Source organism: Exserohilum turcica (assembly GCF_000359705.1).
Source record: "Exserohilum turcica Et28A unplaced genomic scaffold SETTUscaffold_2, whole genome shotgun sequence".
NCBI classification, from domain to species: domain Eukaryota; kingdom Fungi; phylum Ascomycota; class Dothideomycetes; order Pleosporales; family Pleosporaceae; genus Exserohilum; species Exserohilum turcicum.
The window spans coordinates 3,143,289-3,158,397 of NW_007360025.1; the positions used below are offsets into that span (position 1 = coordinate 3,143,289).

Consider the following 15,109-nt stretch of genomic DNA (forward strand, 5'->3'; position numbering starts at 1 on the left):
TGTTATTTGTTCGCTTTAGAATGTAGAGCCCCAACTCTAACACGCAATGCAAAGTATGAAACCGTTCCCATTGGCACCCCCTGTTGAAGTAGCGCCAGGTATCCTCTATCATCCATCCAACCATGCATGTCACCATCCGCGCGTTGAAAAGCCTACTCTGCGGTAAACTCTGCATACTCGTCTTTGCTCATGGTCCCGCTGGGCTCGCCGTCGACGGTAATCTTGGCGATCCAAGCCTCGCCCTCGGGGTCCTTGTTGACGTTTCCCGGGGTGCTCTCGAGCGCCGTGTTGACCTCTGCGACGACGCCCGAAATGGGCGTGAGAATGTCCGACGCCGACTTGACCGACTCGACGGCGCCAATTGCGTCGCCCTCGCTCACGTCCATGTCGACCTGCGGCAGCTCAATGTAGACGACGTCGCCCAGCGCCTTGGCCGCGTACTCTGAGATTCCAAGCGTGCCTGTATGCGCGGGCATCGTGTTAGTCAGGCCGGCTCAATGGCGGTGTGTTGTGTTGTGTTGCGCCGGTCGGCCAGCAAAACTATCGCGAGTTGCGGGGGGATGGCGGGGGAAACGACGTACATGTCTTGCCATCGGCAGACATCTCAATCCACTCGTGGTCCTCGGTGTACCGCTTCTCCTTGACTGTCGACCCCGTCAGTCAATCCCAACCCCCAATTCCTCGTCGCGACACGGCGGGCGCTCAGGGAAATGCGTACATGCGGCAGATACCGAGAATAGCCGTTGCGGAGGGACCTGCTGCCACCTCTGGCACGCAAACGGCGACGGCTTCTTTGCCGCCGCAGACGTGAATTGGCGCGCAGCGCGGGCGATTGAGAGTCTGGCGGCCATTATTTGCGCAGTCGAGTATTTTGTGTGGATGCAGAAAATAAGAGGGAAGCAGAGTTGCGCGCTGGTCATGCAAGGCCATGGACACCGCCAAGATAAGGGAAAAGTGGAGCTCCTCCGCGGTTTGCGGAAAGGTTCGCCGCTTTCGACTACTTTTTGCGACGGGGAGACCAACGTCCACCTGCCACCACCACCCGCGCAACCGCCGCAAACATGTTGTATGAGATGATTGGAGTGGTATGGTGATGTTGCCGCACCGAGGTTGCGTGTATACTGACTGACGACTGCAGGTCCGGCCTGGCCGCCTCTCCGAAGTAAAAGAGTAATTCTCCCCACCACCACCACCACCACCACCTGCGCGGCGAACAACCCCGTCTGACGCCATATGCCCTAGTATCGCCAAAACAGCCGGCAAGATCGTGCTCGACCAGCAGGGCGTCGTGCGCGGCGTGTCCAACTGGGGCACGTTTCTGCTGCCCAAGCCAGCCAAGAAGCTGCAGTCGACGCACCACTATGGCCACCACTTCATCATGCGCTTCGATGCCAGTGCGCGCGCCCAGCACTCGTTGCGCAGGACCATGAGTCTCGATCCGCGCCTCATTCGCTACAGCATCGTCAAGATGGGCACAAAGTTCGAGGAGATCAAAGATGTGCTGGGCACGGCCAAGTTTCGGTGATGGAGGGGGGAGGTGTATCATAGTGTACATGAACAAGAATTGCATTGCAACATGGCGTTTGGGATTATGAGGATGAGCAGCTTAAGGTGGAAGTTATGCAAGGCAAGAGATTGGCAAAAGCCGTGGCGCATTCACGTCAATCTGCGCCGTTTTTGCCCTACGTCTCTTTTGGCACTGCGATTGCCGTTGACTCGATACCAAGCACGTGATGTTATCATGGCATTGGACTGACGGAGCATAGAGTGATTCCAAGTAACCGATCATGATTCATGCTATACTACCACTCACATCATATATACACTCACACACCATGTCTTCACATCATCAACCCCTAACCACTCCACACCTTGGGCCCAGGACACGTGTACGTTGTCTGGGAGCTCGAATACGTATCGACCATGATACCGGGATCATTCTGCGACGCATACCCAGGAATCGTAGCCAGATAATCGCCACTGGGGTTCGCGGAGCCGCTGCCCGTAACCTCAATCTGGGCGCACTCGGCGTAGAACTGGGGGCTGCGTTCCTGGTGCAGGGCGAGCAGCTCGTGGCGCACCAGGTACTTGCCTGCTGCAAGCGATGCCGGGACGGTGGACTCCCAGTATAGGTTCTTCAGTACAAAGGCGGTGCCCCAGTTGCGGCCAGATAGAGGCGGGGCTGTCATGCCTTGCTCGTCGATCTAGTAATTACATCAGCACGTCCCTAGGTATACAGAGCGTGAAGGCGGCCGAGGGGAGTGAGAGGATAAGCATACCTTGAACCACTTCTTCCCGCTACCATCACAGCTGCTAAAGTCTCCAGAGCACTTGTACATCCACACCATGACGGGCCCCTGCTCATGCGTCCACTGCTTCCAGATGGCCCGGATCTTGCCTCCGGCCTTGACCTTTGCGCTGAGGTCGGCCGACGTGCCGCCGTTGCACATGACTTTGCGGTCGTTGACGCTCATGGTGGGGTTGTAGTCGGGCCATTGGCGCTGAATGGTTTTTGGGGACGATGCGGGCGAGAAGCCTTCGTAGCTGGTGTGGCGTTAGTTTGCTGTGGATGTAGGTGTAGGTACGAGGTGGATGGATGGATGGTGTTGGTAAGGAAGAGGAGGATTTTACCCAGGATACGTCACTCAATATATCCAGCACCGTACTTGGTCTTACTATACTATACCCGTTCCTCGTGACGCCTCTCCGCCCTTTTTACCCGGGCGCAATGACAGCATGGGAGGGCGAACAAGGGGGGGGGGAGGGGGGCATCGTAGATTAAAGTCAAATACCGGAAATGCGGGGCTGGCTTGGGACTAAGTAAAGAGTGGGCGCGTGTGTAGGTGGTGGAGAGCGTGCCAAGCGGTGACATGGAGAGATGGGGGTGGGTAGTGTGACTTGGGCGGATATTATGTTATGTATCGGGATGGAGGTGTGGGTATCTGGAGAGATGATGCAAGCAAGCAAGCAAGCAAGGGGAAAAGGAGATGGAGGAAGGGAGGCAGGTGGATAGATGAATGGGTGGGTATGGATATATAAAGAGGATATGATGCTTAAATACATGTATTCCTGCTCCCCTCGCCTCCCTCGCACAAGACTGCATACACTGCAAAGATGCTTCTCTCAAACTTCCTCGTTCCAACGGCCTTGTTGGCCGCCCAGGCTGCGGCGCATGGAGCCGTGACGAGTTATGTGATTGATGGTATCGTCTCGCATCGCATCGCGTCTTGGGGTTTGCGTAGATGCTTGCCTTTCTCCGTGCCTGATCGGGGAATTTTCTTTCTCTCTCTCTTCTTCTTCTTTTTTTTTCTCTCTCTCTTTTCGTGCTTCGTTGACGCGTGGACATATTCATTTACTCATCTCTCTCTCTCTTTCTCTCCATCCACGCGCCCTTCCATCCGGCGAAACAACCACAACATACACACACACTCACAACCAAGTACACCAGAGCCACCGCACAAAACAAAAACCGGAGCCATCTACTCCGCTCCGCACCCTTTTACGCCCATACCAAGCCATATATATGTTATATAAAACACGCGACGGGGTAGGCGGACCGTCAACGCGCGCGAATGGCAATATGGATTGATGGGCGGTTTCATGAGGGAGAGAGGTTTGCTTGGCTGTTTCCTGTTTGGGGCTAGCGGGCGCTCAAGGTTACTGTAGCCAGATGAAATGGAAGTTGGCGAATGAGAGGGCGAGGACGAGGGTGGATGTCATTGTCGTGGTGTATGTTGAGGGATCTGGGGGATGATGAGAATTATGGACGGAGGGAGGGGAAGTAAGATGGGTATCGCGCGATAAGATTAAAATGAAAACGAGAGTGACCGGGGTGTGGGTGTGTGTGTGTGTGTGTGGTCTGGTATCTATCTCCATCTGTCTCTACATGTCTTTCAATGCATGTCTTTGCTCTACACAACGCGTACAAAACAACAAAAACAGTCATAAGTCATCAAATCATCAAAAATCCTTGACATGCGCAATCTCCTCATCGGGCTTTCCCTTGCCGCCATGCATGACCTCGTACCTCTCGCCGTCATCACTATTATAGGCAACACTGATATCGGTAATCTCGTCGCCAACCTCCATCCAGACATCGCTGGTGGCGGGAATAGGACTGATCTTGCATAGGGCCCAGTAAGTGATGCTTGCGACGAGGAAGCCGGTGAAGAAGTTGAGGTCGTAGATGCGCTGGGCGCCAATGGGAACTTTGCGGCCGACGGCACCGGCAAAGCCTACGACGTTGATAGCAACACCCGCAATGTAGGCTGCGTAGCCACGCCAGTGGAAGCCAAAGGTGAAGTAGTAGGGTCCGGTCTTCTTGCCAGAGTAGAGGTCTTTGATCTGCAGGTAGCCTTTGCGGACAACATAGTAGTCGCAGATCATGACGCCGGCAATGGACGAAAGGAAGACGGAGTAGGCAGAGAGGTATGTGGTGAAGCTGTTGGTGTCGGAGAGCAGGTTCCAGGGGCACATGACGAGGCCGACGAGGGCGCAAACGTAGCCACCGCGCCTGATGCTGATCCAGCGCGGGGCGAGGGCTGTCATGTCGGTGCCGGCCGAGATTGAGTTTGCGGCAATGTTGGTGCCGAGCTGGGCGAGGGTAAAGGCCGATGCGATGACAAAGACACCAAAGCGCTGGCCCGATCCGCCTTCGTTGAGGAACTGCTCAAGCAGGTCCAACGGGTTCCAGATGGCCTTGCCGAAGATGACGGTAGACGACGAAGACACAATGATACCAATAAAGGATGTCACGGCAAATCCAACGGGAATGGTGATGAGTTGGGGGAGAAAGGCGTTGGAGGGCTTCTTGGCGAAACGCGCAAAGTCGGGGTCGTTTACAATCAACGTGGCAAAGTTGGCAATGGCACTCATGATGCCCTTGACCATGAGCCAGCCCAGATCAGAGCCCTTGGCCTCGCCGGCCTGGTGCACAATAGGGCCCAGTCCCTTTGCGCGTACAACGGCCCAGATGAAGAAGGCGATTCCAGCAGTGGGTGCGAAAAAGGCCTTTACCGTGAACAGATGGCGAATCTTGTGCACGGGCGGGTAGATGAAGGGCAGCGACCCAGCCCAGAAGAGGAAGAAGGACACAAAGGCGACGGTGTTGGTGCCAGAGTTGGGAATACCATTCTTAATGCCACCTCCGCCGGGGGTGTCGGCCTGGCAAAGTCAGTAAGAATAAGATGGACTGGACTGCAAAGAGACATGCATTTCGCCAATTGTTCCAGATGGCTCGAATCATCAGTCGCACACAGGCGCCGCCGATCCATCCCTGCACGCCATACCAGATACTGGCCATGGCGGCACGGTTGAAGACGGGCCATAACGCACCCCAGACGCCAAAAGAAGCGCGGTTAACGACGGGGAACGAGATGTGATAGGTCGCACCGATGCGGCCAGTCATGCAGACGAAGCAAGCCGCGATGGAGTAGCCGAGCTGCTGGGGTTAGCGATGGCATTGTGAGGGGTGCAAAGGCCATACCCAAACGCATATCCACGATTGCCACCACGAGAGACCGTCGACAATGTTTGCGGATGAAATCATCCACGTGTTGATGTTGAACGAGTCGGCTGTGATTGTTAGGACATGGTTGGAGGCATCGTGAACGCAGTGAACATACCAACCCAGAAACCGACGAAATTCCAAGCGCCCCATTGTCGGCGTTCTGGTTCGACCTGGGCATGTTAGCAAAGGCAGTGCCACATGGGCTCGGCACACCGACAGGCTTGAGGTCATGGTTGAACAGCATCAGCTGGGCCGTGGTGAGGTTGGGTTCGCTCTCGACGGCGAGCTTGTTTGCCCAGTGGGCGACCTTTGAAGTCTTGACCTTTTCCATGATGGCGTCGAGGAAGGCGGGCTCGTCGCTCGAGTGGAAGACGGCTGCGGTCGCAACGGGCCTTTTGAAGCTCGCGCTCCGGCTGCTCGAGGCCGTGGGCTGCAAGGGATCTGAATCCCGGCTCCAATGACGTGGGGGATTATCACCGGCCGATGTGGATGAGCTGGGGCGTGGTGAGGCTGGGGGGAGAAGCGGCTGGCGTTCAGGATCCACAATGATTGGTCTCCGCGGGCGTGCAGCGGAGGCGGGCTTCAGACAAGAACAAAGTCGGAGATGGAGGACGAGCTGGAGGAGTAGTGGTAGTGGTAGGGCGAGGTGGTGCAGGTGTAAAGGCGGGCCTTGACCTGGAGCACGGCCAACCATGGGATGTGGTCCATTTTAAATAGCAGGCGCTGGGGGACGCAGGGCTTGCAGCAGCAGGTCGGTGGGAGCCTGGGTTTGATGCCATTGCCACATGGTTGGTGGGACGTCTTATCTTGAACTCGCGATAGCCCGCGCCGTGAGCTCCACCCAGCCTCTTAGGGCTCCCGTAGCGCGACTGCAGCTGGGCCCTCGCGCTCGCGTGCGTGCATTCCTTCGGAAACTTGCCCAGTGATGCGCATCAACTAGCAGTGTCAGTGTCGCGCTCGAGAAGGCGCACAATGCGACGTTGCGGCGGCGTGACCAGCGCAGTGGCAGCCGCCCAAGGCCATGTGGACGGTGTTGCGCCGCGCACAAGGCCAGGGATGCTGCGCAGGCCCTGGGGCGCGGGGGAGACATGCGCAGAGTTTGCGCTGCTATCGCGGCGATAGGCGTGCGGTGCCTGTGTGCACAGAGTCGGCGACGGTTGACTCGATAGCAACATGTCACCAGGCGTTGCGGGGGCCGGAGATGGTCGATTATCTCTTGCGCCGTGGTCGTCGAAGTTGCATGTCGAGCCTCGCTACACGGCGCTGGGCAGATAAAGAGCGTGTGGGGTTGCAGGGGGAAAAAAGCGCCGAACCGGCCATTCAGCGCCGCCCGCGTCGACTTTACTCGATGACATCGAGTAAAACGGCTGCACTATATGTATCATGCTCCTCTTTCCATCATCTGCCCAGCCCGGCCTTGGTGCTCGCACTCGCCTCCAACGCCTCTCCCGCCTCTGGAGTTCTAGACGCCGCCGTGGTGGTAGGCCGCACGCGACATGTCGAGATAGGTGGACTGGGGAGCGGGGGGAGAGGAGAGGGGAGCTTCTCCTTTTGTTTTTCTGCAACACGCACACAGTCAACACCACCAACTGCCGTCCTTGTTCCTACGCCCTTTTGGCCCTCTGCCCTTCTAGACGCGCCGTCTGCCCATGGTCAAACCACGGGTACCTGCAGAAAACCCACTCGTCGCCATCGCTGGCACTGAGATGGGTATGCGCCATTGGCCCTTGGGAAACGCCCATATATCAAACCGGCAGCCGAATCAAACAGCAGCCGGGCGACCATGGTTTCGGACGCAGCGTATGTTTGGACGTCCGTCGGCCAACCATCATTTCCGCCTCGTGTTAAACGTCACGCCTGACAGCGACTACGCCCAGCCGCGTGTCAATGATTCACGAGCAGAGCCCTCTGGGGTGAGTTTCGTTTCGTGTTGATAAGGCGACGGGGGCGATACGAGCGTCGACGCCAGACACAGCAAGCCATGCGAGACTCGGCACTTGGACACGACAACGAGCTGGATTCATTTCATTCATAGTCATTATGCATCTACCAATATGTACCCACGGCCATTACTCGACGTCATGCATCCAGTCTGCACAAAACCACACGGCTGCCGTTCGTCGGTCGTCGTCATTTATCCCAAACGCCGCATCAAACCAGATGCATCAAACAAAGCCACCAATGTACACAGCATACAAACCAGAACCACATGCGACTGGCCCTTTGTTACGCCGACGTCATCTAGTTCCAGCCGTTGCCGTGGTGCTTGTCCTTCTTGGCCTTGTCTTCGAGCTTGCTGCCGAGAATGGAGCCTGCAATGGCGCCTAGAATGCCGTGACCGCCGAGCTTGTTGCCGCCAAAGTAGCCGGCTGCACCGCCGCCGAGCGCGCCCATGAGTCCACGGTCGCCCTCTGCCTGCGCATTAGGGTCCGTGGCACCAAACTGGCCGGGCTGCTGGTGGCCAGGCGCGGCGTGGCCCTGCGGATACTGGTCCTGGGGGTACGCGCCTTGCTGTGGGAACTGGTGCGACGGCTGCGCACCAGGGTACTGTCCTTGGGGCGGGTACTGCTGCTGCTGCTGCTGCTGCGCGTATCTGACATGGTGTGAGCGAACAGTCATAGGCTGCGGCTGGAAACATGTTTTCTTACCCCTGCTGCTGGTCGTAAGGCGCCGCTTGCTGGCCGTGCTGAAAGCCACCGTGAGCGGGCGCGCCGTACTGCTGGTTGTAGCCCTGCTGCTGGCCGTCGTAGTAGCCCTGGTTCTGGTGCTGTGGCGGATAGCCCTGCTGCTGCTGGTGCTGCTGTTGCTGCTCCCAGCCCTGGCCCTGGGGTGGGTACTGGCCCTGGGGCGGGTACTGGTGCTGCTGGTAGCCTTGGTTGTACTGGTCGTAGGGGCCGGACATGTCGAGGGGATTGGGTTTGAGAGCGGGATATGCGGTGTCGATGGGCTGATGCGGGCTGAGCGGAGGGGCTTGGTTGAGGGGTAGTTTCTGACGTAAGGTTGCGAGGCGGGACGGAACACGGAGATGGCAAAGTGTGAATGGCGTGGTTGTAGAGATGTAGGGCAGGAGTAAGAGGAGCCGGCGCTCAGCCGGGCCTGGTCGCAATCTTATACGGCTGCTCTTTGCGCCGCCTGATGACTGAACACATGCGCACTACGCCTCGAGGGGGGCGCGGGCGACGGACGCCTCGGATGTGGGTGCCATGCCCTCTCAGCCAGCGGCTCAGCCACGGCCGCATCACGCGCCACAGCTGCAGACGCAAGCCGCAAGTGCAAGCCGCAAGTGCCGGCGAGGCGGTGCGCCCATTATGTAATCACAGCGCCACCTGTGCCGCTGCCTGTCCTGTTTCCCGCCCGCCGCCAGCCGCCAACCGCCAACGTCGTCGTCGATCCGGGAATTCCATGGCCCCGCGGATGTCGGCTTGCCCGTGCCTCAGGAAACACTTGATCCGCCCCTGCGACGCCTGCGACGAAACATGGTGTGCCTCTCGCCATGTGTCTGCCCCCATTACACATGTACGTGTGCGTGCGTGTGCGTGCGTGTGCGGGCAAGGCAGGCATGCCGTGCGCACAATTGCTGTAGTGGCCTCGGCCGGCTCGCTGCACAGGCCGAGCCCAAAACACCGTCGCACCTCCTCATCAAAAGAAATCGAACAGTGCTAGGCCGAATACAGTTAGAGACTGTTCGATTTCTTATGATGAGGTGGTGGTCGCGTCACGCTACCATCATCGTGGACCTGTACCCACACGAACCAGGTCGTGCGCCAAGCCGCTGCCTAAGCCACCGTCTAGAGGCGCAGCTTCCCAGTCTCGCTCCTTCTCGTCCCCCGACACCACACGGTGGCTGCCGCCCGTCGCTGCGCGCATACACATACGCCGGTCCGACCCCCCATGCCGCCGTACGCCCACCGCGCCCTATATGCGGAGAATTATCCCCACCACAAACACCTCAACGCCTTCATCACCGCCGCCGCCGCCATCGACGCGAGGCTCGCTGTCCAATGGCTGCCAGCGACTCGATGGTCTCACCCCGGGCCCCCTGTGGCGTCTGATCTGCCCCCAGACACGGCCGCTGAAACGCGACCATGGCTCTCTGAGACGCCTCCAAGACAAAGTCCAAAGCTTGCCGGCCCAATTTACCACACAACGGCGTCAATCTTACTGCTTTGGGCCTGTCTCGGCGCTCATTCCCCCAGCTGACATGGCCATTGCGAGTATTTTCGGCAGTCGACTGCTGCTAAATTCACCCTTCTCATCCTGTCCTCGGCTCCACTCTTTCCCTCTGTCCAAACTGACATGGGACCAGGAGCGACTCAGCGTTAGCGTCCTTCATGCACCTTCTCATATGCGCCCCCCTCGCGCCAGTCGCATGAACGTGTCTCGTCTTGAGCGTTCGCCCAGACTTTCCTTGCTCCTCTACTGGCTTGACCTTCCCTTCCTTTCTGACCTTTGTTCCGCAGGCGGGCGCTGTTGCTAGCTAATACTTACTCACATTCCTTCCTTCACACCACCCCAACAATCTCCTATACCCGTCTCGTCTACGACTACGCTGGTCGCAGTCCTGCTTCCCGAGGACTAGAAGCCATCTTCTATCGCCAAGTCCTTTCATCGCTGGTCGATTTCGCGGATTATGTCTGGTGGAGGAATTCAGTGGCCGGAAGACTGAGAGGGGCTGTCCCTGACCCACGCCATCAACACACACACACACACACACACACCGGACGAAATGCCTACCCCACGGCGCAACGAGGCCAGCAACAGAGTCGGATATGTCGTTGTTGAGAAGGATGGTGTCGAGCACAAGAGGTGGCTGGATCCGGAAGAGCCCATGGCCAACGTAAAACGGGTAGTTGGATCATCTTGGCCCACGACGCAGCCGTCACGCCCCAGGGACGACGACGATGATTATCATTACGACTCGGACGACGACGAATACAAGACAACCCCTGTCGCCTCGCTGCCACTCCCATCAAGCACAACGGTAAGACGAAGACGGCGCACCGACGACGCAAACTAACCCTTGCAGCTGAGCACAATGTCCATCAATTCCAGCCCCAGACCCGCCGCTATCCCCGCTCAGACGCCAGTGGCGGAGATGCAACCGCCTGAGCCTCAGGGTGACACCAGGCCCATTTCGCAAACGACTGAGCACTTGCTCATTGCTGCCGGCTCCATTGGTAGGCAGAAGCTGCTGTTTTCTTTGCCCAGGGGGGTGTGCGCTGACATAGCAAAGGTGCAACCATTATCATTGTCATGCTCGTACTGGCCATCTACACGATGCGAAAACGCGGCGTCAGTATCAAGGGTCTTCTCCACCCGGGCAAGGGACCATACCAAAACGGCCCACCACCATCACTCGCCTCGCGCTATGGACAGGACCACAAGTACATGTACGGTGATGAGCGCGGCTACGGAATGAACGACTCAATCAACGCTCCTCGTCCAGCTGCCTACTCGGTCAAATCTGGCTCATTTTCAACGCAAAAGCCCCTCCAGTCTCTCGGACGCAGCGACAGCTTCAACCAGCCCCCCACGCGAGATGGCAACCGGAGCTTTTACGAAGATGCCTCGGAACCGGATTGGCATCGTCGCAACAACAGCACAACGCCATCCTCGCCGGTTCTTCCCATTGAAGGACAGCGGCATAGCGCATCAAGTCGCAACACTCGGTCCATTCTCGACGACGACGAAGCGCTGCAATTTGCCGAAGTCCAAGGACGGCCTCCTAGCAACCTCCCAGCTCCTCCGACCTTCCGCCAGTTCCTGTCAAACCGACCCTCCATCTCCCAACGGCCTGGCTTCGGCGGTATTGGCGCTATGGCAAGCCGGTTCAGCTGGACAAACTCAAACGCCCCTCAAACACCTCACGATCCGTCACGCGATACCGTTGCCCAATCGGTTGGCCGTGACAGCTACATCACAACACGCTCTTCGGTCCCTCGCTTCCGCACAGTCGACTCGTGGGTCAACCAGCAATCGAACCGTGTGGAAGAGCAGCGCCTCAAGCAGCAGTTCCGCATGACACAGTCTACCGCATGTTCCGACGACGATGTGCCCGAGATGCCAGCCCTACCAGCAGGAGTTTCCAAGAACAACAGTGCCATTGCTCTGCAACCCACGGGCTTAGCGCGGAATGGCAGCAAGAGTGGGCTTGTAGGACGGGACATTAAGCACCAGAGACATGACACACAAACCACGGCACCCATCTTCAAGGCACACAGGTACCGAGGTTCGCTTCAGCGCGCGCAGTGAAGTACCCTCGGAGATCCTAGATCGGGGTCGCCAAAATACTGCGCTGTAAGCTCGACAAGTGTTTTCTTCTCGCGGTCAGCCAAAGCCGTGCTTTGTAAAAAGCCCTCCTAATTGCTATTCTCAATATTACCCACCATTTTGCATTCGTCGTTAGATTAGCGTCAAATTTGTTGCATCTTCATTGCGCGGGCACGGAAGGGAGCGGAAACGGGCGATACGGAAGCGGCAACGGAAAACGGCTGCATTTGGCGCTTCCCGGAGGCTATGGGAATAAGATAACCGCCTCTAGGACCCGTCTTTGTTCTACGGACAGCACCATCACCATCATCATCATCATCATCAACATCAACATCATCCTCGTCATCATCATCAGCATCAACATCGAGTTCGAAATGGCTCACTCTGTATAGTCTCGTCACATTTTCTCTCTCGCATGTCTGCCTGCCTGTCGCACATTGTACATTGCATAACCATTCTTTTTTATTTTCCTCTCTCTCTCTCTCTCTCTCTTACTCTGGTCTCCGTTTATGTTCAAATGTTCCAACAATACCTGAAATACCTCGATTGATAGCATCAATCGATGTGTTTTCGCCATTTTTTAACCTACGTACGTAATGTCATTGTATCCTGCTCAACTCGGCCCTTTTTTACACTATGCCCTTGGTGCCGTTGGTGTACGTGCATGTCTATGTGTCGCCAAATGCCGAGTCGCGGTTTTACATGCGTGGTGTCGGTGTATCGTGGTTTGAGTGATGCAGTCATGTTGTTACTAGTAGCGAGACAAACGATGGTAGTGATGATGAATAATAAAAAAAAGTATTTTCCAAACTAAACATCTCTCGCGCGCGCTTCATGTGTTTTCCCATACATATGCCTTCGACTTCGACATGCCCGGTACATACACAACCAAACCAAGCTTCTACAGTATGTCACGCGCACTACTACCGAGATATCCCGCGGGTACCGAGGATATCGGTATTCTTTTTGCTGGATATGACATATATGGAAAGAAGGAATGCGCGAGTTTCGCGGGACATGGGTAATGTGTCGCACTATTGGCACTGGTGCTGGTGCTGGTGCTGGTGCTGGTGCTGGTGCTGGTGGGCGTGTGGTGTCTCTATACGCTTATTTTTTCCTTTCTGGGGTTGTATGTAGGAGCGAGAGGCGATGTGGTTAATTCCTCCTCACAGGGAAATTACTCTGTATGGATGGATAGGTGTTTTCCGTCTACTGTACTAATTTTTTTTGGAAATATCTAAACATGAAAAGCAACAATTTTATTATGCCATGCAATCATGCATACATAAACGCTCCTCACTATCATAATAATTATTTCAAGTACTGACATATTTCACGAGCACTTTGATATGCTGTCATGTTATCCCCCAAATCCACTCGCCACAATCTTCCCGACACCTGCTCGCCTTCCCTTCTGCCGTCCCCAACGTAAGCAAAGCTAAAGAACCACCAGGCCACCAAATCAAACCAAAATGCCATCAAACTTCTCAAATCTCACCTCGCGCTCTCATCGCCCTCGAAACAATAACCATCTCGCCCCTCAACCCCTCTACCCCCTCGCCCTCGCCAAGGGCCAAGCCGCCCTTCTCGTTCCGCCAAGCAGCCACATCTCACGTTTTCCAAGTCAAACCAAGCTGAACAACCCATGTACGTGTATATGTGTCGAACGAGCGCGTTTAACGGCGTAAACAAGTTCGATTTGCGCCAGATGGGGAAACAAACGAAATCGTGGAAAGGGCGCGTGGATGGATAGATGGATGGATGGATGGATGGATGGCGGGGGGAGGGGCGAGGGATGTTGAAAGAAGCTTTTGGAGGGTTCGCGCGCGCGCGCCTCTACCTTCACTTTGCATGTCCCTTAGCATAGCCATATGTAGGCGGGTGCATTTTTTTTTTACTTAGCTGTATACTAGACGCAAAATATTTCCAAGTCTCCCAAGACTTTGTGGGGGGTTTTTTGGAATGTTCCGTGCTTAGCTGGTTAGAGCACGTCGCGTACATGAGGAGGGGCGCGCGCAAACTACCCACCCCCCCCCCTCATTCTGGTGATTAGGGACTACGGGTGAGTAGGAGGAGACTATTGCGTGCAACTCTCAAACGCCCAGTGCCCAGTGCCAATACTACCGGCGACGACGACGTGACAGCGACAGCGACAGCGACGGCGACGGCGACGGCGACGGCGACAGCGACAATGACAATGACAATGACACCGACGCCGACAGATGGACAGCAATGACAAAACCTCACGACACGACATGATGCACTAGACCTTCCCACCCACACGTCCCCATGTCCCTGCCTGTCCATCTGTCTTTCTGTCCATCTGCCATTCCATCCATTCCATTCCATTCCTTCCACCGGTCGGTAGGTCGGTCGCTCCCTCCATCTCAACACACCACCAAGACACCACACTGACACGCGTTTCACCACTCCCCCCCCTTCCACCACCATCCCCTCCACAACCTTATCCCCCCCCCTCCCATCGGGCATCACCAAGATTTTTTTCCTGCCTCCCCGCCTCCATTCAAGCGCGCGCCATTTTCCCCTTTCCATATTCCCTCGTTTTTCCCTCGTCTGACATGCCCCAAGACCCTTGGTTCCCTGCCTCGCTTACTTTACTTGCCATCTCATACTATGGCATCCCGTCCGTCTTACCTGCCTACGTGCGCGCTCCGATCTGAAACATCGGCACATGCGGTAACGCTTGGGTGGTCGGCCCGCAGGATACCCCATTGCACACGCTGCGCTGCGCTGCACTGCACTGCACTGCACGACGCACGCGAGTCGAGACGCCGATACACGAACTTGATACCACAGCACGCAACCCCCCGATGCGATGCGATGCGATACGACAGAAAGCTAGCTAGCTAGCTAGCACCACGGTACATGGATGCTCCGCTTCGGTGCTTCTTCGCCAATCTAAATGCATACCTACATACATACGTCCGTACGTACGTCACGAAGCGGCAAAGGGCGAAGAGCGCGTCTAGAGTGCCCTATGGAACAAGGGCATCTAGAACCGATGTGCCGACAAGGGTATATACTGTATGTATGTATGTACATCGATGCGTCGACATGGGATTATGTGCAAGGACGCTCGGAACGGTCGCACGCGGATCCAAGAGCTGGTGCCGGGGATGCGCGTGTATGCGGTCCTAAGCTTTCTGCTTCGGGCTGGGCTGGCTGGGGAGTCAAGTAAGTAAGCCGCTGACGTATGCTACGACAGGGCAGGGTAGGCAAGGGCATTACTACGGGAACATAGATACAGAGGATATACGGAGGTGCCTCACAAAAGTTTTGTCCTGCCAAGAATAATTTAGCCGAAATCTG

At 56.4% G+C, this 15,109-nt stretch overlaps 7 protein-coding genes across 7 annotated transcripts; 2 read left to right on the forward strand and 5 right to left on the reverse strand.

Moving 5' to 3' along the window:
* Positions 1 to 152: 152 nt before the first annotated feature.
* Positions 153 to 851, reverse strand: SETTUDRAFT_88923 (uncharacterized protein; the record flags this gene model as incomplete). The annotated part of the gene is made up of 3 exons (XM_008027615.1): positions 153 to 460; positions 582 to 644; positions 719 to 851. 3 exons carry the CDS (start codon positions 849 to 851, stop codon positions 153 to 155), a joined length of 504 nt encoding a protein of 167 aa, XP_008025806.1.
* Positions 852 to 938: 87 nt separating this feature from the next.
* Positions 939 to 1,789, forward strand: SETTUDRAFT_163343 (uncharacterized protein). The gene is made up of 3 exons (XM_008027616.1): positions 939 to 1,085; positions 1,139 to 1,170; positions 1,243 to 1,789. Exons 1-3 carry the CDS (start codon positions 1,062 to 1,064, stop codon positions 1,523 to 1,525), a joined length of 339 nt encoding a protein of 112 aa, XP_008025807.1. The 5' UTR covers positions 939 to 1,061; the 3' UTR covers positions 1,526 to 1,789.
* A 67-nt stretch (positions 1,790 to 1,856) lies between these two features.
* SETTUDRAFT_19913 (glycoside hydrolase family 61 protein) lies at positions 1,857 to 3,720 on the reverse strand (the record flags this gene model as incomplete). The annotated part of the gene is made up of 3 exons (XM_008026775.1): positions 1,857 to 2,204; positions 2,280 to 2,544; positions 3,662 to 3,720. 3 exons carry the CDS (start codon positions 3,718 to 3,720, stop codon positions 1,857 to 1,859), a joined length of 672 nt encoding a protein of 223 aa, XP_008024966.1.
* Positions 3,721 to 3,845: 125 nt separating this feature from the next.
* On the reverse strand, positions 3,846 to 5,997 carry SETTUDRAFT_163344 (uncharacterized protein). The gene is made up of 5 exons (XM_008027617.1): positions 5,727 to 5,997; positions 5,625 to 5,679; positions 5,486 to 5,574; positions 5,213 to 5,440; positions 3,846 to 5,163 (listed from the first exon to the last, which is right to left on the reverse strand). The coding sequence occupies exons 1-5, from the start codon at positions 5,838 to 5,840 to the stop codon at positions 3,961 to 3,963; spliced, it is 1,689 nt and encodes a 562-aa protein (XP_008025808.1). The 5' UTR covers positions 5,841 to 5,997; the 3' UTR covers positions 3,846 to 3,960.
* Positions 5,998 to 7,750: 1,753 nt separating this feature from the next.
* Positions 7,751 to 8,411, reverse strand: SETTUDRAFT_154093 (uncharacterized protein; the record flags this gene model as incomplete). The annotated part of the gene is made up of 2 exons (XM_008027618.1): positions 7,751 to 8,102; positions 8,158 to 8,411. The coding sequence occupies 2 exons, from the start codon at positions 8,409 to 8,411 to the stop codon at positions 7,751 to 7,753; spliced, it is 606 nt and encodes a 201-aa protein (XP_008025809.1).
* Positions 8,412 to 10,235: 1,824 nt separating this feature from the next.
* SETTUDRAFT_31659 (uncharacterized protein) lies at positions 10,236 to 11,761 on the forward strand (the record flags this gene model as incomplete). Its single annotated transcript, XM_008026894.1, has 3 exons — positions 10,236 to 10,490; positions 10,536 to 10,686; positions 10,743 to 11,761. 3 exons carry the CDS (start codon positions 10,236 to 10,238, stop codon positions 11,759 to 11,761), a joined length of 1,425 nt encoding a protein of 474 aa, XP_008025085.1.
* A 161-nt stretch (positions 11,762 to 11,922) lies between these two features.
* SETTUDRAFT_31660 (uncharacterized protein) lies at positions 11,923 to 12,356 on the reverse strand (the record flags this gene model as incomplete). The annotated part of the gene is made up of 2 exons (XM_008026895.1): positions 11,923 to 12,206; positions 12,275 to 12,356. The coding sequence occupies 2 exons, from the start codon at positions 12,354 to 12,356 to the stop codon at positions 11,923 to 11,925; spliced, it is 366 nt and encodes a 121-aa protein (XP_008025086.1).
* Positions 12,357 to 15,109: the final 2,753 nt, after the last annotated feature.